This window comes from Oncorhynchus mykiss, chromosome 17 (assembly GCF_013265735.2).
Source record: "Oncorhynchus mykiss isolate Arlee chromosome 17, USDA_OmykA_1.1, whole genome shotgun sequence".
Taxonomy (NCBI): Eukaryota; Metazoa; Chordata; class Actinopteri; order Salmoniformes; family Salmonidae; genus Oncorhynchus; species Oncorhynchus mykiss.
The window spans coordinates 26,136,164-26,159,659 of NC_048581.1; the positions used below are offsets into that span (position 1 = coordinate 26,136,164).

At 40.3% G+C, this 23,496-nt stretch overlaps 1 protein-coding gene and 1 pseudogene across 1 annotated transcript in view; both read right to left on the reverse strand.

Annotated features, from left to right (window-relative positions):
- Positions 1–645: 645 nt before the first annotated feature.
- The window catches only part of LOC110495114 (bMERB domain-containing protein 1), a 53,629-nt gene continuing 30,778 nt past the window's right edge, over positions 646–23,496 (reverse strand). Inside the window, exons 3-6 of the mRNA XM_036949488.1 lie at positions 22,121–22,194; positions 3,682–3,796; positions 3,014–3,086; positions 646–988 (exon numbers count right to left, since the gene is read on the reverse strand). Of these exons, the coding sequence (XP_036805383.1) occupies positions 878–988; positions 3,014–3,086; positions 3,682–3,796; positions 22,121–22,194 (373 nt within the window). The 3' untranslated portion in view covers positions 646–877. The remainder of the gene's footprint in view (positions 989–3,013; positions 3,087–3,681; positions 3,797–22,120; positions 22,195–23,496) is intronic.
- Positions 6,868–8,691, reverse strand: LOC118940366 (annotated as a pseudogene).

The following is a 23,496-nucleotide window of genomic DNA, read 5'->3' on the forward strand; positions in this document are numbered from 1 at the left end:
AGCATTGGTGACACCATTGAGAGGCAGGGAGAGGCAGTGGGAGGGACTCTGACAATGATGAATGAGAATAGTCTGATACAGACGATGGAAGATCATTGCATAGCCTCATGGGGGATGAGCCTTATGCGGAGAGGGGACAATAGGTATAGAACCCAACTAGAAGTGCAGATAGGACTGGAGCCCTAATGATGGAGAGAAGACAGAGAGAGATAGAGGGAGGGGGAAGGGGGAGAGGAAAGGCGGGAGAGAGAGTGACAGAGAGAGAGAGAGAGAGAGAGAGAGAGAGAGAGAGAGAGAGAGAGAGAGAGAGAGAGAGAGAGAGAGAGAGAGAGAGAGAGAGAGAGAGAGAGAGAGAGAGAGAGAGAGAGAGAGAGAGAGAGAGAGAGAGAGAGAGAGAGAGAGAGAGAGAGAGAGAGAGAGAGAGAGAGAGAGAGAGAGAGAGAGAGAGAGAGAGAGAGAGAGATAGATAGATAGATAGATAGATAGATAGATAGATAGATAGATAGATAGATAGATAGATAGATAGATAGATAGATAGATAGATAGATAGATAGATAGATAGATAGATAGATAGATAGATAGATAGATAGATAGATAGATAGATAGATAGATAGATAGATAGATAGATAGAGAGAGAGAGAGAGAGAGAGAGAGAGAGAGAGAGAGAGAGAGAAACACAGCCCAGACGGGATGTAGCATAGACTGGGAGATAAAACACTATCAATCTCATCCTGGCGACATCCCCAAAATATCCTTGAAAATTCTCCACTAGCTCATTGTCTGTCCATACTTCAAGTGTTACTCGGGTTGGAAAGCTGAAACTGTGATGTAACAGGGCTCTATTTTGGCTCCATGTTAGAGCCCCTGAGGGCCCGACCTACATGATGGAGCAGGTAAAGCCACAGCACTCCTTCAGCAGGGACAGGCCTGTCTTGGTGAATGGGGACGAGGTCTGCTGGGCCCTGGACGTTAGCCGTCTGGCTGGAATCTGACCTGGAGAAGAGGAGGTGGAGTCAGTCAGAGGATATGGGGATGTACCAGGTGGAGCACTGGTGATGTTGTAGCAGGTCAGACATAATGACACACACATTCAGACTCACCCAGACACAAGGGTATGCAGACACATGCATGCACACACACACCTGATATGAGGTGAATACACGCTGATGAAAATAAATGTTGCTCAGTGGGGAGCCAGTTCAAATATAGTTGAAGTCGGACGTTTACATACACCTTAGCCAAATACATTTAAACTCCGTTTTTCACAATCTCTGACATTTAATCATAGTAAAAATTCCCTGTCTTAGATCAGTTAGGATCACCACTTTATTTTAAGAATGAGAAATGTCAGAATAATAGTACAGAAAATTATTTATTTAAGTTTACATACACTCAATTAGTATTTGGTAGCATTGCCTTTAAATTGTTTAACTTGTTTTGGGTAGCCTTCCACAAGCTTCCCACAATAAGTTGGGTGAGTTTTGGCCCATTCCTCCTGACAGAGTCAGGTTTGTCGGCCTCCTTGCTCGCACACACTTTTTCAGTTCTACCCATAAATGTCCTATAGGTTGGAGGTCAGGGCTTGTGATGGCCACTCCAATACCTTGACTTTGTTGTCCTTAAGCCATTTTGCCACAACTTTGGAAGTATGCTTGGGGTCATTGTCCATTTGGAAGACCCATTTGCGACCAAGCTTTAACTTCCTGACTGATGTCTTGAGATGTTGCTTCAATATATCCACATAATTGTCCTTTCCTCATGATGCCATCTATTTTGTGAAGTGCACCAGTCCCTCCTGCAGCAAAGCACCCCCACAACATGATGCTACCACCCCCATAATTCACGGTTGGGATGGTGTTCTTTGGCTTACAAGCCTCCCCCTTTATCCTCCAAACATAACAATGGTCATGGCCAAACAGTTCTATTTTTGTTTCATCAGACCAAAGAACATTTCTCCAAAAAGTACGATCTTTGTCCCCATGTGCAGTTGCAACCGGTAGTCTGGCTTTTTTATGGCGGTTTTGGAGCAGTTGCTTCTTCCTTGCTGAGCGGCCTTTCAGGTTATGTCGATATAGGACTCGTTTTACTGTGGATATAGATTATTTTGTACCTGCTTCCTCCAGCATCTTCACAAGGTCCTTTGCTGTTGTTCTGGGATTGATTTGCACTTTTCGCACCAAAGTACGTTCATCTCTAGGAGACAGAATGCGTCTCCTTCCTGAGCGGTATGACGGCTGCGTGGTCCCATGGTGTTTATACTTGTGTACTATTGTTTGTACAGATGATGAATGTGGTACCTTCAAGTGTTTGGAAATTGCTCCCAATGATGAACCAGACTTGTGGAGGTCTACAATTTATTTTCTGAGGTCTTGGCTGATTTCTTTTGATTTTCCCATGATGTTAAACAAAGAGGCACTGAGTTTGAAGGTAGGCCTTGAAATACATCCACAGGTACACCTCCAATTGACTCAAATTATATCAATCAGCCTACCAGAAGCTTCTAAAGCCATGACATTATTTTCTGGAATTTTCCAAGCTGTTTAAAGGCACAGTCAACTTAGTGTATGTAAACTTCTGACCCACTGGAATTGTGATACAGTACATTTTAAGTGAAATAATCTGTCTGTAAACAATTGTTGGGAAAATGACTTGTGTCATACAAAGTAGATGTCCTAACCGACTTGCCAAAACTATAGTTAGTTAACAAGAAATTTGTGGAGTGGTTGAAAAACGAGTTTTAATGAGTCCAACCTAAGTGTATGTAAACTTCCGACTTCAACTGTATGTGTACATTTTTGTGGGTGAAATCCATAATTTCATAACTAAATGCTTCTGTCGTGAAGAAAGACTTGAACAAGAAAGAGGCGTGTAACTGTCCAAAAGACATGGCCATCAAATCAAGGTCACTGACTATTAGTGTATCATAGTGAATACCTGAAAACGTTGAGACATACAATTGAGCATTTGAATGGAAAATAATAAACACTCACTATGACGCACTATGACTACACACACCTTTCTTCTTGGAGTTTCTGGGGAACTTGGACTGGAGGAAATCCGCCATTTCTTTGTCCTCCTCCCTTTCCCTGTAGAGGAGGAGAGAAAGATGGATGAGTGGAACTCCAAACTCTACATTTCTGTCTGTTCCTACTAGCGATGACTCAGACTCCATATCCTCATGCCCTGTCTTCTGCCTAGGTGTCTTCACATGCCTCAAAAACAAAAAATATTACCTCGTCACTTCCTGCTTCTCACTACCCAGAATGCCTTTTGGCGCTTGTATGGCGCCGCCCTCTGTTCTGTGAACAAACTTGTGCATGTACAGTGGGATCTAGGGTTTCACAGCACACTGTCCCCTAGACTAAAACACAGATGTTGTATTTCAACAGTAAGAAAATCTGAGAATGGAGATATTCCCTGTGGTTTGTATGTAACTGAGTCGAACTGGCTTGTATTTCTGACAGGATGTCATTGGAGACCAAACCAATAAGGGGGAGGGGGGGGGGGGGGACAAGACAGATGGAACATAGGTGGTTCAGAACCACGCTCCCATGATGACCTGGTCTGAGACCTGACGACTTACTGTACATTGGCACCCCAAGGTAATGCCTAAGCATTAAGGGATAAAAGTGTTCTGGTGAGCATGACACCTGGTTTCGAACCCCAGTCGGTCACACTTGCCTTAGCCTCTCAAACTCCACATCATCAACAAGGAAATCTCTGGTCTCCACCAGCTTGTGAATCTGCTGGAGAAGATCCTCCTCTTTCTGTCTGTCCTCGTTGGACTTGTCATTGTCTGTAACAGAGAATATGTTATGACGATCAGCGGTTAAAGTGGGATTTTGTCAGTGGTGGATTTCAAACTGCTGCCACATTCAGGGTCTTTTTCATGATGATTTGATCAATAAAATCAGATATTTATTGGAGATCATGACCCCTAACTTTAACCCCTAACGCATCTTAAGGTGATAGGAGTTTGTTCTCCCACCAGATGAATCACTGTTGACAATGGAGATATACACATATATTTATGTATTTCATTTTTAGGGAAACATTTGTTTACAGGGTGGCTTGAGTTTGATCACTTTGGTCATGATAATGTATGATTACACAGTTGATATAACACGACTCTGCTGTGCTGAAGCATTATTGTAATCATTATTGACACGACATACATTTTGTGCTTGGTGAAGAATTTAATTATCTTACTTAGGACTGGATTTAGTCTGTAGTGCTGAAGGGTGATGTAGTGCTACAGGGTGATAGAAATTTAAAGGTAATGTTCCCGTGTTAGACTGCATTCACGGTAAGCGCTGCATACTTCGGCTCAATAGGAAATTATCATCACCTTTAAAATTGCGCTACAGCGCTGAACTTCAGCGATAGGGATTGAATTCAGCCCTTAATCATTATGTTACAGCACTCACAACCCATACAAAATCAGAAATCAGAAAATCCACAACAATTTACACATCATAGGATACAAAGACAACATCCGTTTTATGAAGCACAAATGATTTTAGGTCCCACATGCAGTGGATACATTTTGACAAAAGAAACAGATCACCAGATGCAATTTTCTGCTTACATTCTTATCAAAGTTCACATGTGTAATGGCATTATCTTCACAGAACCCACTAAAATCAACCCCAAACCCAGGATAGAGGGGCTGAGGGAATGTGGTCTGGATTCTACGGAGGAGGGTTATAGTGAGACTGTAGAAGGACAGAGTTCCTGCCTTGTGGTCCAGGTACACTCCTTCTCTGGAAGAGCAGGGGACAGTCTGTTTATCATTGTGGTAGAAAGAGCATCTGTAGCGAGAGCAGATTAAACAGCAGGATGAGATCATTCTTCCCCCAAAAAGTCTCAGTCTTTTCTGCTGATCCCTTTATTTGAGACCACCCCATCCATGTCCCAGTTTACCTCCTAGTAGCAGGCCCTCCTTACACAGCACCTGAGGGTAGAAGGTCAATCTGTCTGGATGGTCAGGATATTGTCACATCTCCATGTCACATCTCTGTTCCCCACAGACAGGTACAGTTTGTTGGTTTAAGATATATTGTGAGCTGATCATATCCAGATATATGGGCAATTTCCTCCTCCAACACATCCTACAGTCGCTGTTTTAGTCCGGAGACTGATTTCTTTGCGTCCTCAAAGGAGACATGTTGGTTGACAGGGATGCTGGTTAAGGCTTCAGATCCAGGCGGGACACAGAGACACTGGACATTCTGGAGGATATGGATGTGATCTTCAGTTTCCTCCAGCTCAGTATCTCTCCTCCGCAGCTCAGCCACCTCCTGCTTCAGTTGCTCCAATTGCTCTTCAGCCAGAATTCCTTTCGCCCTCTCCCGGGCTCTGATCAGCTCCGTCATCTCAGAGTATTAGGGTTGGGCGATATAGGATTAAATCGAATATCGTGATATTTGACATTGATGATATATCGTGATGTGCAAGACTATACTCTAATCAAAACTGTGCAGTTTTATCAGTTAAGCTGTATCAATATGTTGAAAATGAAGTCTAAATGAATTAACTATGCCTTATGAGGATTCATTCATGAGAATGTAACCATAATATTGTTAATAAGTACAACAATTGCACAGTCTGGAATGATTTAGTCATTAACGGCGCAAAGCGAATATATCGGATATCGCGATATTTGGGAGTAGCATACCGTCTTCCCAAATATTGACCAACCCTAATGGGTATGCTTGTAATCATTAACGACTGGGGAGTTTTTCAGGATAAAAAATAAATGGAATAGAGCTAAAAACGGGCAAAATCCTAGAGGAAAACCTGGTTCAGTCTGCTTTCCACAATAACCTAAAACACAAGGCCAAATCTACACGGGAGTTGCTTACCAAGAAGACAATGAATGTTCGAGTTACAGTTTTGTCTTAAATCTACTTGAAAATCTATGTTAAGACCTGAAAATGGTTGTCTAGCACTGATCAACAACAAACTTGACAAAGCTTGAAGAATTCTGAAAAGAATAATGGGCAAATGTCACACAATCCAGGTGTGGAAAGCTCTTAGACACTTACCCAGAATGACTCAGCTGTAATCACTGACACAAGTGCTTCTACAAAGTATTGACTCAGGGGTTTGAATACTTATCTAAATGAGATATTTCTGTTTTTCATTTGCAGTAAATTTGCAAAACATGTTTTCACTTTGTCATTATGGGGTATTGTGTGTAGATGGGTGAGAGAAAAACAATCTATTTGATCCATTTTGAATTCAGGCTGTAACACAACAAAATGTGGAATAAGTCCATATGTATGAATACTTTATGAAGGCACTGTATATACTGTAGTATCCATAGAGATAGATATTATTAAATTGCTCTAGGGGCGATGTCATAAACCCTCAAAATTCCAGAATGGAAAGAAAATGTCAGCCCCATCAGGGATAACTCCAAACCAGTCTAATTGGCAGTAGAGGCATAATCCTAATCTTATTTAAGCAGGAAAATAGAAGTAAGGCATGTGATATATCAGAAATTGTGTAATATAATTATTGTCAATCTAAAATATTGTCATATAATTATAAATGGAGTTTATATGGATTTTATACACATTTTCTGTATAAATAGCCTCTAAAATACATGTAAACAGATCATAAATGTCTCCATTTTTGTTTTCTTGGAAAGCTGTGAGAGCTTTTATATGATACCATATCAATACTTGTTGCATTTACAACAAGTGCTGATAAATCCTATATGAGCCAGTGTATGGCTGTGGATGGACTGCATTGTTTGAATGGAATGTTGGCATATTGGCAGTTAATTAGCTACATTTATGGAATCATTCCTCTAAAACTGGCTAGCTAACAAACATAGGCTACAGTGCAGAGCAACTATTAAATGTCTTTATTTTACACAATGTTGTGTTCCAAAATGCGCATTTATGTTCAGCGTTCTCCCGTTCTTTCTAGGGTGATCTTCCAAGAACACCTGACGTTCTCAGAGCACTTAAAAAATGTACTTTGACGTGACCTCTAACCTAAACTGGGAACTGCAGCGTCGACAAAGTTAGCTTTTATGTTAGCTAGCTACGTCTGTTTACATTGTAGCCAATGTAGCAGCGCGAGCAACTAGTGCTAGCAATTAATTGAACAACTATCCCAGAATGGAAATATTGAACAAAAGTAACAAGTAAAAAAGTAACAGAATTTATTTTCTCAGTACCTGTTAGTGAATTAAGCTGATATCTTATCACAGCACTGGCAAACCATGATTGACCAACTCCCGGACCAAAATGGCTGATAAGAAAGTTAATGTCTATTCTAGTACTCTAATTCCTTATTCTATGATAGTATCTCTCCTCAAATTGATATTAACACATGACTCTGTTTTGCTGAAGCATCATTGTAATTATTTACAAATTATACAGCAGTTACGTTTTGTTCTTGGTGAAAGGACTACTGACCTCACTTAATAATTATTTTACAGCACAACAACCCATGAAAAATCAGAAATCAGAAGATCCACAACAATTTACACAAATCACAGGATACAAAGACAACATACGTTTTCAAAGGAATTTACCCAGAGTGAGAAAGGTCACACATGCAGTGGATACAATTAGACAAGAGAAATAGATGGATAAACAATTTTTGTTAGATAATACTTCCAGATCACAAGATGCAATTGCTTGAAGCAGGTCTATGTTATTATCAAAGTGCATATCTGTGTGAATGCCAGTATCTCCAAATCTGCTTCGTTGCAAATAAAATTATCAGGCCTAAACCCAAACCCAGGATAAAGGGGCTGAGTGAATGTGGTCTGGACTCTATGGAGGTTATAGAGAGACTGTAGAAGGACAGAGTTCCTTCCTTGTGGTCCACGAACACTCCTACTCTGGAAGAGCAGGGGACAGGGATATCAGTCTGTTCATCATTGTGGTAGAAGGTGGAGCTTTAGTCAGAGCAGATTAAACACCAGGATTGATCATTCTTCCCAAACAACCTGCCGCTTCCGTCTTTTCTGCTTATCCCTTTATATGAGATGGCTATATTCTCTGCTGGGATTTCTCCCCCAACTCTCTCTGTTTAGCAATCCTTTCTGCTGCAACTGATACTGTTTCATGGCCTTTATGTTCATCTAACAAACACTGATAACAGATAAACTGCTGATCTGAGCGGCAGTAAACCGCTAGTAGTTTATCATGATGAGAGCAGATTTTCTCCTGTAGCTGTGTGGTGGCTGGAACCAACTGGTGCTTCTTAAAGGTAGGAGATTCATAGTGAGGCTTGAGGTGAGTCTCGCAGTAAGAGGCCAGACACACCAGACAGGACATGACAGCTTTGAGTTTTCTCCCAGAGCAAAAATCACACTCCACATCTCCAGGTTCAGCATAACAGTGAGATGGAGGAGCAGGTTGGAGTCCTGTTTTCAGATTCTCCACTAAGTCAGACAACAGAGTGTTTTTCTTCAGAACAGGCCTTTGGATAAATCTTTCCATACACAGGGGGCAACTGTAAAAACCCTTGTGGTCATCCTGATCCCAGCTGCCATCAATACATCCCAATACAGTAGCTGTGTCCACAGGAAGTAGTCACTGGGTCCTTTAGTAGATCCAGACAGATTGAACAACTGATTGAGTCCCTGGCTGTCGCCATTTTGCTGCCCCGACTAACAGACTGAGCAGCAGAGTATGAAAGATAGGTATCATTTCTCGAGAAATGTTTGTGCTTATGACACAATGCCACATCCTGGTTCTGTGAGTACTCTTAACCTGTAGAGGGTGTGGTGTTGGACAGAGGTCAGGAAGAGATCGCCTCTGATTGGACAGACAAACTTCATTGCCATTTAGTGCCATTTTTACAGTATGTCTGCCATTTGACTATCTACACTCCACTGCACCTTAGTCTGCAGTTCAAGACCTCTCAGTAGTTGACCTCTCCATTCAGGGGCTTTTTCATGATGATGTAAGCATCAAAATCAGACATATATTCTATTAGATGAGTCAAAAAGCTCTGAATATCCAGTTCCATCATATGGTGATAGGAGCAGTGTTCATTTTGGATTTAGTTAAGTTAAAGTCTTAAAATACCTTTTAGTCTTGGTCACATTTTAGCCATTTCATCCTTTGTTAGTTTTAATTATTATCAGTCAACTAAAACTCTGGACAATTTTTGTCAAGTTTTAATCACAGCCATTTTAGTCACATAATAGAAAAAAATTGAATAAATCATACCTAGTTTGATGTTTCTGTGACAAACGGTGAATTAGTTATTGATTTATACCGCTTTTAATGGCATTTTATAGATTTTATGTATTTCTATCAAATCAAAACTGGAATTTGTATTCAAAATAAAGGTTGTAAAAGTATGCTAGACATTTATAGAATAAACCATATCTATTTTTATGTGTCTATGACAATCAATTCATTAGTTATACATTTACGCTTTTGGCGAATGTCTGCTGAATATCTTTTGAATGTCTGCTGAATGTCCGAATGTGTGAATATAAAACCAACTTTACCTTGGTGCCTAGCATCAGTTCAAAAGTTTGACGAGTGACTGAAGTCACCACCTGGGAGCTGTGTGGGAGAGCCCGGCAACTGAAATACATTTTGCCAATGTGAGTTTTGCAATTTCATCTGTTTAGTCCAATCCTAAACATATGCATGCATGCAGAATATTTTATGTAATCCTCTCAATGGCAGAATTGACATCTTTCAGTTGCGCGGTCTGATTCAGCTGATCTGCCCGGCTCTCCCACACAGTTCCCAGGGGGTCACTTCAGTCACTCGTCAATATTTTTAATTGATGCGAAGCCAGGTGCCGCAACTAGAAACAATCATGTTTACTCGCTCTACTCTGTCTTGCGCCGCGGTACGCATATCGAAATCTTGTCTCGTCACTATTTCTTTGACTAAAATGAAAAGTAATTTGTAATAGTTCTCGTTTTTTTGCCCATGGAATGTCTTCTCGTTATCATCATAGTTTTCGTTTTTTTAGTTTTAACACTTTACTGTAAGTGTCCTTATGCATGCATTCACAACACCTTTATAAAATCTATGTATCATATAACGTTTGCCATAAGCTGTCAAAAGTAGTTGGCATTTGTTATGAGTCATGGCATGAGATGTTATCAAACCAGTTATAATGGGTGTTAAAAATGACTTTTCATCCTGTTTTCACACGCTCTAATGTAAATTGTTAATAACAACTGTTACTACACAGTCTGAATGACAACTTATGTCATATGTTATGTCGTGTCTTTGGCTATGCCGGATTAAGTGATATGACATGCTATTCTATAAAATCATTTCTCTGTCCTTAATATTACCTGATTGAGCTAATCATGTAAATGTAATTAACTAGAGAGTCGGGGCACCATTAAATAATATTTATAGAGCTGTTATCTTCTGAATAAACTCTTAAAGACCTAGTAATATTTTACATCAATAGCAGTCAATATTAATCGTCACCTTATTTCATTCAGTCTCATCTGAAAGTTGTTAATTCTTAGTTATCTTCACGAACCCTGGCTAACAAGTTGAATCAGCAATACAAAATTGGGTTTAATTATTTATTTACTAAATACCTAACTAATCACACAGAATTACATATACACAGAATGAATCATACCTTGATGACAAATTACGTCATAAAGGAAAAAGTCCCTAGCGGGCGGAACAGATATGACAGCTGGTTACACAAAGAAAAGGGGGGTTGGGTTTGAGTGAAAGAGCGGGAAGACTGAGGAACAAAGGGAGAAGCGATGTCTCTATCGTAAATACAGCATCTTATGCATTCTAAATTACCACCCATTTGGAAAAGGAAAATGCAATAAATATTTACTCTGATCTGCGCTTCGGTAGGTTGGTGGTAGATGGAATGCCGTGTTGCCCAACCGAGTCCTTTGTCCTTTGAAGAATGTCTCTGGTGGTAAATTGGATACGTTGTAGTAACGTCATTGTGTGGTACTCTGTCTGTTCTTTCCTAGCCCACGTTTGCAGCTGCTGTTGCTAACTCAACGGCTAAGAGGTATTACTTCTGTAGTGAATAAGAGTTCAAAGTTCATACCATTCGCAACCAAAGCTCACGCTGCGGTTGGCTTAGTTCTGTAGTTGACATGTTAGTCCTTTTAACGTATGGACCGTCGTCCTCACATCCTCGGAACAGGAGGTTACATTTTCGTCAAGGCTTTATATAGTGGAGCGAGAAGGGTGTGTTTGAAAAGTTTTATAACCCATGTCTCTTCACAGGGGCGGCCCACTGATTGAGCAGAGCCCTAACCTTATTAAAACCCAAATCTCTAATTTGGAAGCTAAAATTACATTTCATCTCATTTAAATGTTATCAAACATTTAAATTGAACAACAATTCCATGTGAATCCGATAACTACATCCGATAACTACAATGTGCAGACTTTCCACTGTAGAGTTTGTGTCATCCTATCATTGACATCATATTCATTAAGTACCACCGCATATGTTCAATTGGTCGGATTACCAGAATATAGTTAATTTCCCCCCCACCTTCTGATGTTCCCAGAATCTCTATGTTATCCAAAGGATTTTCAAATGTCACATCAGTAGGGTAGAGAGAGGAAAAGGGGGGAGAGGTATTTATGACTGTCATAAACCTACCCCCAGGCCAACGTCATGATAGTTATTACATACTGCATAAGAGCAGTGGTGGAGAAAGTACCCAATTGTCATACTTGAGTAAAAGTAAAGATACCGTAATAGAAAATGACGCAAGCAGAAGTGAAAGTCACCCAGTAAAATATTACTTGAGTAAAAAGTCTAAAATCATTTGGTTTAAAATATACTTCAGTGTCAAAAGTAAAAGTAAAAGTCTAAATCATTTCAAATGTCAACTTCCTTATATTAAGCAATCCAGACGGCATAATTTACATGTATTTTTAAATGTACGGATTGCCAGGGGCATGCTCCAACACTAAGACATCATTTACAAATGAAACATGTGTTTAGTGAATCCACCAGATCAGAGGCAGTAGGGATGACCAGGGATGATCTGTTGATAAGTGTGTGAATTAGACAATTTTCCTGCCTTGCTAAGCATTAAAAGTGTAACTTTTGGGTGTAAGTGAAAATGTATGGAGTAAAAAGTACATAATTGTCTTGAGGAATGTAGTGAAGTAAAAGTAAAAGTAGTCAAAAATATAAATAGTAAAGTACAGACACCCCACAAAACGACTTAAGTAGTGCTTTCAAGTATTTTACTTAAGTACTTTACACCACTGCATAAGAGTCTACATACCAGATGTTATAACAGGGTGTTATGTAATTTACCAATCTTTGTGTCACATTATTACATTGATGGTTGTCATAACCATGTCATATGCCCTTATAGAATGTGCACAGACACCTTAAGTAAAGTGACAATAATTTGAGATGTTATAAAATAGTTATGAATGTGCTTACACAACAGGATGATTTGAGAGTATGACAAAGCTTTATCCAACCAAAGGATCTCCAAGAAACATGGGAAAATGGGAGCACAGATGTACTTAAGATTTTTATTTATTTAAAAAAGGACACATTATTATTATAATACTAACAACTTGCCAAGAAAACACAACAATGTTGAAAAGAAACCGACACAAAATCAACGTTGCTGGGGCACAACAGGATATGTGACAGCTGTGAAAAAAAGAAGTTGCATGTGCAGGCTACAGTAACAATGACAGGTATATTATGAAAAAATGCTAGTTAAATCAGGTAAAAGTAGCTAGTTGATGTTACAATTGCAACATTTAGTTGGCCCACCGATGGCTAGCTATCTAGGTAACTTCACTAGCTACAGGTGGAATTAAGCACATTTCACATCAACATCCTCTTTTATTTACACTTTAAATGCAATTACCTTTACGGGATCGGTGTCCCTATACTGGGTCGGTTGAGCTAACGTGCACTAATGTGATTAGCATGACGTTGTAAGTAACAGCAAACTTTCTTCTATGGGCAGAAAGCTAAAATTGTTGTTAATCTAACTGCAATGTCCAATTTACATGAGCTATTACAGTGAAAGAATACCATGCTATTGTTTGAGGAGAGTGCACAGCAACAAAAAACCTCTGAAGGTAAATAATGTACTTACATTCAGTATCTTGCTCTGATTTGTCATCCTGACACGGAACTCAAACCGGCTGCGCGCGTGCGCCATCGTGCGCTATCGTGCATACATATATTTTGCCCCCCCCAAACGCGATCACGACACGCAGGTTAAAATATCAAAACAAACTCTGAACCAATTACATTAATTTGGGGACAGGTCGAAAAGCATTAAACATGTATGGCAATTTAGCTAGTTTGCTTGCACTTGCTAGCTAATTTGTCCTATTTAGATAGCTTGCTATTGCTAGCTAATTTGTCCTGGGATATAAACATTGATTTGTTATTTTACCTGAACTACACAAGGTCCTCTACTCCGACAAATTAATCCACTACTATCATTGTATTACCACGACAACGGGCAACACAATTCGTCTTTCAATCACCCACGTAGGTATAACCAATGATGCCACGTAGGTACCTGCTTCTATAAACCAATGAGGAGATGGGAGAGGCAGGACTTTCACCGCGATCTGCGTCAGAAATAGGAACAACTTCTATCTTAGCCCTTGGTGTCGCAGACTCTCGTTGGCGCGCGCGAGCAGTGTGTTTGCAATAATTGACTAACATGGATTTCTAAATTTATTTTGCGATGCTCGCGCACGTGATGTGTCTGGTCAGCATGTGAGGGTCCTAGAGATAAAATGTAGCATAGGTTTGTCAATTTTTATATTCAAATGTAGGAACTGGGTTCTACAGTTTGAACCGCTGCTGTCTCCGGCTCCACACCCACCCCGCCCAGCCATCTAGATGTGTGAAAGTTAGTGTATAAGCTAATGATCCATCGGGTATGACATTTCTGGGAGTGTGTAAACTTAAATGTTATGTTACCATATCATTTTTGTATGTTCTCTATAGTTATGTACTTGAAAATGTATCAATTGACCAATTCGACACATTTGGGCAGAATATTGTCCAGCATTGCAATGCTTCACTGGATCAATCTGAATCTTTACACACACATCTAAATTGTGCCTAAACAGCAATATTATATTATGGTCTTTTTCTTGCATTTCAAGATGATGGATAAAAAAAAAATGTAAAACATTTTTTGGGTTTGTATTTTCTTTTACCAGATCTAATGTGTTACATTCTCCTACATTAATTTCACATTTCCACAAACTTAGTATGTACATTAATGTATAGTTAAAGTGACAATGCATATATGATACACAGTGAGTAGCAGCAGCATAAAAGAGGGGTTGGGGGTGGCACACAATGCAAATAGTCTGGGTAGCCATTTGATCACCTGTTCAGGAGTCTTATGGCTTGGGGGTAAAAACTGTTGAGAAGCCTTTTTGTCCTAGACTTGGCACTCTGGTACCGCTTGCCATGCGGAAGTAGAGAGAACAGTTTATGACTGGGATGGCTGGGGTCGTTGACAATTTTTAGGGCCTTCCTCTGACACCGCCTGGTGTAGAGGTCCTGGATGGCAGGCAGCTTAGCCCCAGTGATGTACTGGGCCGAACGCACTACCCTCTGTAGTGCCTTGCGGTCAGAGGCCGAGCAATTGCCGTACCAGGCAGTGATGCAACCAGTGCTCTCGATGTTGCAGCTGTAGAACCTTTTGAGGATCTCAGGACCCATACCAAATCTTTTTAGTTTCCTGAGGGGGAATAGGCTTTGTTGTGCCCTCTTCACGACTGTCTTGGTGTGTTTGGACCATTCTAGTGTGTTGTTGATGTGGACACCAAGGAACTTGAAGCTCTCAACCTGCTCCACTACAGCCCCTTCAATGAGAATGGGGGCGTGCTCAGTCCTCCTTTTCCTGTAGTCCACAATAATCTCCTTAGTCTTGGTTACGTTGAGGGATAGGTTGTTATTCTGGCACCATCCGGCTAGGTCTCTGACTTCCTCCCTATAGGCTGTCTTGTCGTTGTCGGTGATCAGGCCTACCACTGTTGTGTCGTCTGCAAACTTAATGATGGTGTTGGAGTCGTGCCTGGCCATGCAGTCGTGGGTGAACAGGGAGTACAGGAGGGGACTGAGCCCACACCCCTGGGGAGCCCCAGTGTTGAGGATCAGCGTGGCAGATGTGTTGCTACCTACCCTCACCACCTGGGGGCGGCCCGTCAGGAAGTCCAGGATCCAGTTGCAGAGGGAGGTGTATAGTCCCAGGATCTTTAGCTTAGTGATGAGCTTTGAGGGTACTATGGTGTTGAACGCTGAGCTGTAGTCAACGAATAGCATTCTCACATAAGTGTTCCTTTTGTCCAGATGGGAAAGGGCAGTGTGGAGTGCAATAGAGATTGCATCATCTGTGGATCTGTTTGGGCGGTATGGAAATTGGAGTTGGTCTAGGGTTTCTGGGATAATGGTGTTGATGTGAGCCATTACCAACCTTTCAAAGCACTTCATGGCTACGGACGTGAGTGCTACGTGTCTGTAGTCATATAGGCAGGTTGCCTTTATGTTCTTGGGCACAGGGACTATGGTGGTCTGCTTGAAACATGTTGGTATTACAGACTCAATCAGGGACATGTTGAAAATGTCAGTGAAGACACCTGCCAGTTGGTCAGCACATGCCCGGAGCACGTCCTGGTAATCCGTCTGGTCTCGCAGCCTTGTGGATGTTGACCTGTTTAAAGGTCTTACTCATTTCGGCAACGGATAGTGTGATCACACAGTCATCCGAAACAGCTGATGCTCTCATGCATGCCTCGGTGTTACTTGCCTCGAAGCGAGCATAGAAGTGATTTAGCTCATCTGGTAGGCTCGTGTCACTGGGCAGCTCGCGGCTGTGCTTCCCTTTGTATTCCGTAATAGTGTCAACAGAATTTAATAATTCCTATATGTGTCTATTGTTCAATCACTCTGTCTGTTTCTAAGAATTTGTATGAGCCTTATTTGCATAAAATAGACAGAGACCAGTCTCAGAACCAGCCAATAGCATTTATTCTCGTGAGAGCGCTCCCATTGAACCACGAACAACAGTTTATATACAAAATATGATGTCATTGGTTATAGAATGAATCACCTCCTCTCGACCAAAACAAAGCAGGTTCAAAAGTTTATTCCAACCCACTAGCGCACTCCAGACACCCACTATATCAAGATTAACCTCTGAAGTCTCACCATCATCTATCACTATTTAGCAGACAGTGCCAGATAATGGAAAACCTAGGTAGACTCTTGCTGCCTTATCTAAACGCCCCAGAGTTAATGTTCAACCATAGGTTAATGACCCTCTCTGCTTACTCCAAACACATACAACACATACCTCTCCAACTAAGTTGGAATGATGTTTATTATGTTTAATTACTCCTTGTTCATGCTACATAATATCTTCCTTATGAATTAACATTATTAATCAGATATAATAAAACAGGGTATAGTTTAATTAGTTATAGTTCTATTTAAATGTAGATATTGTTTAGTCATTATTCATAAAATTCCTATCAAATAGTTTGCAAGCCCTGCCACATAAGACGAGCGTCGGAGCGGTGTAGTATGATTCAATCTTAGCCCTGTTGTAACGGTTTTCTTCTATCTCCTCTTCTGATGAAGAGGTAGAACAAGGATCGGACCAAAATGCAGCGTGTAGATTTCGATCCATGTTTTAATGAACAAACGTAAAACACGAATCAATACAAACACTACAAAATAAAGAACGTGATGAACGTAACGAAAACCTAAACAGCCCTATCTGGTGAAAACACATAGACAGGAACAATCACCCACAAACACACAGTGAAACCCAGGCTACCTAAATATGGTTCCCAATCAGAGACAATGACGAACACCTGCCTCTGATTGAGAACCATATCAGGCCGAACATAGAACTGGACAAACTAGACATGTAACATAGAATGCCCACTCAGATCACACCCTGACCAACCAAAACATAGAAACATACAAAGTAAACTATGGTCAGGGTGTGACACCTGTATTGACACTTTGCCTGTTTGATGGTTCTTCACAGGGCATAGTAGGATTTCTTGTAAGCTTCCGGGTTAGAGTCCCGCACCTTGAAAGCGGCAGCTCTACCCTTTAGCTCAGAGGGAATGTTGCCTGTAATCCATGGCTTCTGGTTGGGGTATGATCTCGCTGGCACAAGAGCTCTCAATAACATTTCATTGGATACGTGAAAGTATGTGAAATAATATATTGTGGGATGTTCTGCAAAGTAAGGAATTACTCCTGTAGCTAGCAAACAATCATGTTAGCATATTTCGTACTGAGATTACTGTTCTAAAACCTGTTCTTGAGTTTAAAATAATAAATACTGCTATCATTAGCTTATTTTCTCACTGCCCTGAATTTAAGACAAGGGCTTAGCTATATGGGAAATAAGAACATTTCCAAGAACAAATCCAAGAGCTTTATGTTCAAGAATCTAATTTCTTCTTAACCTTTGGCTTAAGGAGAAACATAAGAAATAACGCAATAACATTTCCAATAACCTTTTTGAGGAATATGAACTTTGCTTAACTTTCTTCACAAGTCTATAGGTAAGGAAAAATGGCAGTAAAGAAGACATTTCTTCTTAAGAGTGTTTTGTGAATCTGGGCCCAGGGGCCGGATTAAAAAAAGTAGGAAATGAATGCACTCCCTACTGTAAGTCACTCTGTATAAGAGCGTATGCTAAATTATGTAAATGTCAAAATGGCTACCCCAGCAATTTAAATTTTTGTTGTAAAATTATATTTGCTTCCGTTTCATTTTAAACGTGTGTTTTTTTTTGGCAAGTTGTTGACGTTAAGTGTCATTTTTTTATTTAATAAATCCTAAGTACATCTGTGCTCCCATTTGTCTATATTTCTTGGAGATACTTTGGTAACATTGTGTGATACTCTCAACTCATCACATGGTATAAGCAGATTCATAACTTTTATAACACCTAAAATGAATGTCACTTTACTAAGGTGTCTGTGCACACTCTATATGGGCATATGATATGGTTATGACAACCATCATTCCGTTCAGTGTAATAATGTGACACAGAGATTAGTAAATTACATTACATCCTGTTAAAACATCTGGTATGCAGACTCTTATGCAGCATGTAATAACATATGACATAAGTTGTCACGCAGACTGTAAAATAGTAGTTGTTATTAACCGTTGACAGAGCATATGACAACAGGATGAATAGTCATTTTCAGAACCCATTATAATCAGTTGTATAACATATCATGCAGTGACTCTTAACTAATTACAACAACTTTTGACAACTTATGACAAAAGTTATAAGGGCTTTGTGTATGCATGCATAAGGACACCTACAATAAAGTTTTACCAAATAATTATTAAGTGAGGTCAGTAGTCCCTTCACCATGCACAAAATGTAATAGCTGTATAATTTGTATATAATAACAGAGTCCTGTGAAGAGATACTGTATACATTATCATGACAGAAGTGACAAACTCAAACCATTCTTTAAACAATGTTTCCCTAATATCTACCAAAATATATACACTGTCAACAGGGGTTAAATCAGTGGTAGAACAAACTCAATATATGACAGGATGAACAGTCATTTTTAAAACCAAATATAACCGGTTTTATAACATCTTATGCAGTAAATTATGATTCATTAAACCTAGTTATGACAGCTTATTACAAATGTTATAATGTGTTTTATAAACTGGGTAGTTTGGACCCTGGTTGATGATTGGCTGAAAGTCGTGGTATATCAGACATAATAAACTGGGTGGTTCAAGCCCTGAATGATGATTGGCTGAAAGCCATGGTATATCAGACTGTATACCATGGGTATGACAAAACATGTATTTTTACTGCTCTAATTATGTTGGTTACCAGTTTATAATAGCAATAAGGAACCTCTGGGGTTTGTGATATGTGGCCAATATACCACATGTTGCGTCGTGCATAAGAACAGCCCTTAGCCATGGTATATTGGCCATATATCACACCCCCTCTGGCCTTAATATAACTGTTATAAGGCTTTATGAATGCATGCATAAGAACACCTACAGAACTGTTACCAATTATTTTACAGCACTTACAATCCATGAAAAATCTGAAATCAGAAAACAACTTACACATATCACAGGATACAAAGACAATGTCAGTTTCATTAAGCACAAATGAATTGGTCCCAGCTGACTATGAAAGATAGGTATCGTTTGTCGAGAAGTGTTTATGCTTATGGCACAACGCCACTTCTTGATTCTGTGTACTCTGAACCTGTAGAGCAGGGGTGTCAAAGTCAAATGGACGGAGGGCCAAATAAAAAAATCAGCTACAAGACGAGGGCCGGACTGTTCGAATGTTCATTGAAAAATTTTTAAATGACGCATATAGTCTAGTGAACCTAATTGAACCTACTGAAAACCTAACAAATATATTACAATATGATCAGATAAATAAAGCAATATTTTCTTATGGCTCTGTCAGTAATCTTTAATTTTCAACAGACACAAAAGACAAATTTCCTTTATATAAATATCCCCATAACATGAACATTAAATGAAAGAAACCGGTATTCAAGGCACCATCAGTAGACTATATTTTCTATTTTAGCAAAAGTGGGCTAAATTTACTTCAAAGAAAAAACAATAATAGCAATTTTCTATCATCCACTCAACTGAAATATTTTTAAAATATAATTGGATTGAAATACAAAAAAATAAAGTGCAAAAATCTATTAATCAAAAACAACACTTTGTTTAAGGAGAAGTAACATGCAGTGAAAACAAATATTAAATTTTAACTTTTAAACTTGAACTGAGTAAAAACTCTAAATATGTGATTGCACAGTAATGTTCACTTGTTTGAGGTTGAGGGTGATACTTGGTGGTGTCCCATCTTTTCCACAAGTTCATCAATGTTCGGGGTAAGGCTCTGAGCTGAAGAAATCCTCAGAATTGAGTGGAGGTGTTCAGCAGTAAGTCGACTTCTGTGTGATGTTTTTTCAGGTTCATCAAAGAAAACAGTTGTTCACACAGGTATGTGCTGCCAAACATAGACAACGTTTGAGCAGCCTGGATGCGCAGCTGGGGCATTGTGCCGGGGAGGAAACGGGCGAACTCCGCAGCACCCACTGCCGCATATTTTGCCCTCAGTGCATCATTGCATTGGAGGTCAATCAACTCCATTTGGAGGTTTGGTGGTGAGCTTTCCACGTCAACAGCAAATGGGTTACCGAGCAGTTCCAACCTGCTTTTTTGTGCTTCAAAGTCAGCAAATCGGCGTCGAAAGTCAGCGGCAAGCATACCTATTTTATCAGCCAACTGTGTGCTCGGGAACGCACTGGTAGAGAGCTTCTCTTTCATGGTCTGGCAGCTGGGAAAGTGGCTCAAATTTTCTTTCCGCATCTGCGTCTCCCACAGAGTCAGTTTGGTTTTAAATGCCTTCACTGTACTGTACATATCAGAGATGACACGATCCCGACCCTGCAGCTGCAAGTTTATTGCATTCAGATGACTCGTAATGTCACACAGAAAAGCCATTTCACACAGAAACATTTCGTCTCGGAGTTGTGTTGTGTCTTTCCCTTTGCTGTCCAAGAACAGACAAATCTCCTCACGAAGCTCGAAACATCTTTGAAGCACCTTTCCCTGGCTTAGCCATCGCACCTCTGTGTGATAAGGCAAATCACCATGCTCCGTTTCTAACTCCGTCAGAAATGCCTTGAACTGGCGGTGATTCAAACCTTTGGCTCTGATAAAGTTAACTGTGCGCGTGATGATGCTCATTACATGCTCCATTTTCAAGGCTTTACCGCACAACGCTTCCTGGTGTATGATACAATGATAAGCTGTCAGCTCACCTGTCGCGTTTTCCTCTTGCATCTTTTCCCGTATCTTCGCCACCAGTCCGCTCCTGTGTCCACACATCGCAGGTGCTCCGTCGGTTGTCAAACCCACGAGTTTTTCCCAAGGCAGCTCCATCTCATTTACACATCTTGACACCTCTTCATACAAATCATGCCCCGTAGTTGTGCCATGCATAGGACGTAAAGCCAAAAACTCCTCTGTCACGCTTAGGTTGGAGTCCACTCCGCGGATGAAAATTGACAACTGGGCAATGTCAGAAATGTCGGTGCTCTCATCCACAGCCAAGGAATATGCAATAAAATCTTTTCCCTTTTTCACAAGCTGCTCTTTTAGATTGATGGACAACTGGTCTACTCTCTCGGCAATGGTGTTTCTGCTCAGACTCACATTTAAAAAGAGTTGCCTTTTTTCTGGGCAAACTTCGTCACAAACTTTAATCATGCAGTTTTTGATGAAATCCCCCTCCGTAAATGGCCGGGCTGATTTAGCGATCTCTTCTGCCAAAATAAAACTGGCCTTGACAGCAGCCTGGCCTTGTGATTTGGCTTTTTTGAACAGAGCCTGTCGAGATTTGAGGCCTCGTTTTAATTCCTCTGCCTTTTGTAGCCTTTGTTCCATGTCCATATTCTTGTTTTTGTCCGCGTGTTTCGTTTCATAATGTCGTCTCAGATTATACTCTTTCAGTACCGCCACACTTTCTCCACACAGAAGACACACAGGTTTTCCAGCTACCTTCGTGAACATATACTCCGACTCCCACCTTGTTTGAAACCCCCGGTTCTCAGTATCCACCTTCCGTTTTGCCATTTTTGATGGGTATCTGAAAGTTAATTTTACTGTGATGCTGACGACTGCTGTGCCAATAAATATTGAAATGAAGCAGCCTACTGCTCGGTGCGTCACCTTTGCATTGTGGGAAATGTAGTATTGGTGCGTGTAAAAGATCTGCGGGCTGCCGGCTTGCTGCGGGCCGGTTCTAATAATAAATCAAGATCATCCCAGGGGCCGTAAAAAACCTTCTTGCGGGCCGGATGTGGCCCGCGGGCCTTGACTCTGACATATGTGCTGTAGAGGATGTGGTGTTGGACAGAGGTCAGGAAGAGATTGTCTGTCCAATCAGAGGCAATCTTTACTGCCATTGACGGCAAGTTTTACAGTATGTCTAGAAAACACTATTCTCATACTCATTGCCCTAACTAAAGCGAAGAAAACAATATAAAAAAGAATAATAATAATAAATAAATAATAGTTGGGCACACAATGTCAACATGAATTATACCTGGTACGGACACCAGTTTCTGGAGCTCCTTCTTGAGGCGAGTGATTTCCTTACACAGCTGAATGTCATCCATCCTAAAGACATAAACATTGAATTATTTAAAAACCCTGCCTTATTCAAAATGTATTGAACCTTTTATTTAACTAGGCAAGTCAGTTAAGAACAAATTCTTATTTTCAATAATGGCCTAGAACAGTGGGTCAGGGGCAGAACGACTGATTTTTTACCTTGTCAGCTCAGGGATTCGATCTTGCAAGCTTTCGGTTACTAGTACAACGCCTTAACCACTAGGCTATTCAGCAAATGGTCCAATCTAAGTTTACATGTATTTTCTTATTATTTCTTGTCATTTAGCAGAAGCTCTTATCCAGAGCGACTTACAATAGTGAGTGTAAACATTTTCGATACCGTTAACCCAGTATCACAGCATCACAGAGCCTACAGACACCCATTACTGTCAGCTAAATGAGAGCCTCACCTCCTCTACCTTTCTACCTGTCAGACAGGATAACCTGCGGTGGGCAACAGCTTTAAACAGAATGCCTGACTTATTAGATATTTCAGATTCTAAACAGTGTCATCAAAGGCTAAAAACAAGATCCAATTATTAAAAGCAGTGTCGGGCTTCCTGACAGTGTGTCACGACATCCTCCGAAGTCGGTCCCTCTTCTTGTTCGGGCGGCGTTCGACGTCACCGGCCTTCTAGCCATTGCCGATCCACTTTTCATTTTCCATTTGTTTTGTCTTTGTTTTACACGCCTGGTTTCAATTTCCCAATTACATGTTCATTATTTAACCCTCTGTTTTTCTCCATGGTTTTTGTGAGCGATTGTTTTATTGTAAGTTTGGTCCGATCTTTGTGGGCTTGGTATTACTTCATGTATTCATCTCTGCTGTCCTGCGCCTGACTCCTCTGCACCAGCTACACCCAGAACCTTACACAGTGCCTGTGCCAAAACCTCTCTTCTCCAATGAATGAGGAAAGGATTTACCTCCCTCCCTCCATGTAACACTTTCCAAGCATTGCGATACAGTGCAATACAGGGAGTAGGACTAGGCGCTCTGCTCCATGTGGTTCAACTTTTTCAGCCTGGGACACAAATTAGAAATTCTGTGTTTTCCTGGGACCCAAGCTGATGAAAACATGCAACTATATGTAAATATCTGTACATTTAATTGCCCTTATGCCTAAAACAAATGCAATACAGACAAAAACAAATGACAATGAAATGAAGTACCCATATAAATTGCCATTCATGTTTATTTTTCCCCATTAAAAACACTTGTACATATCTGTCTAGATTGGAACAGTTGCTGTTAAAATACAATAAATTATTTTCATTCTGAACTGGAATAAACTGATTGATCACATCACA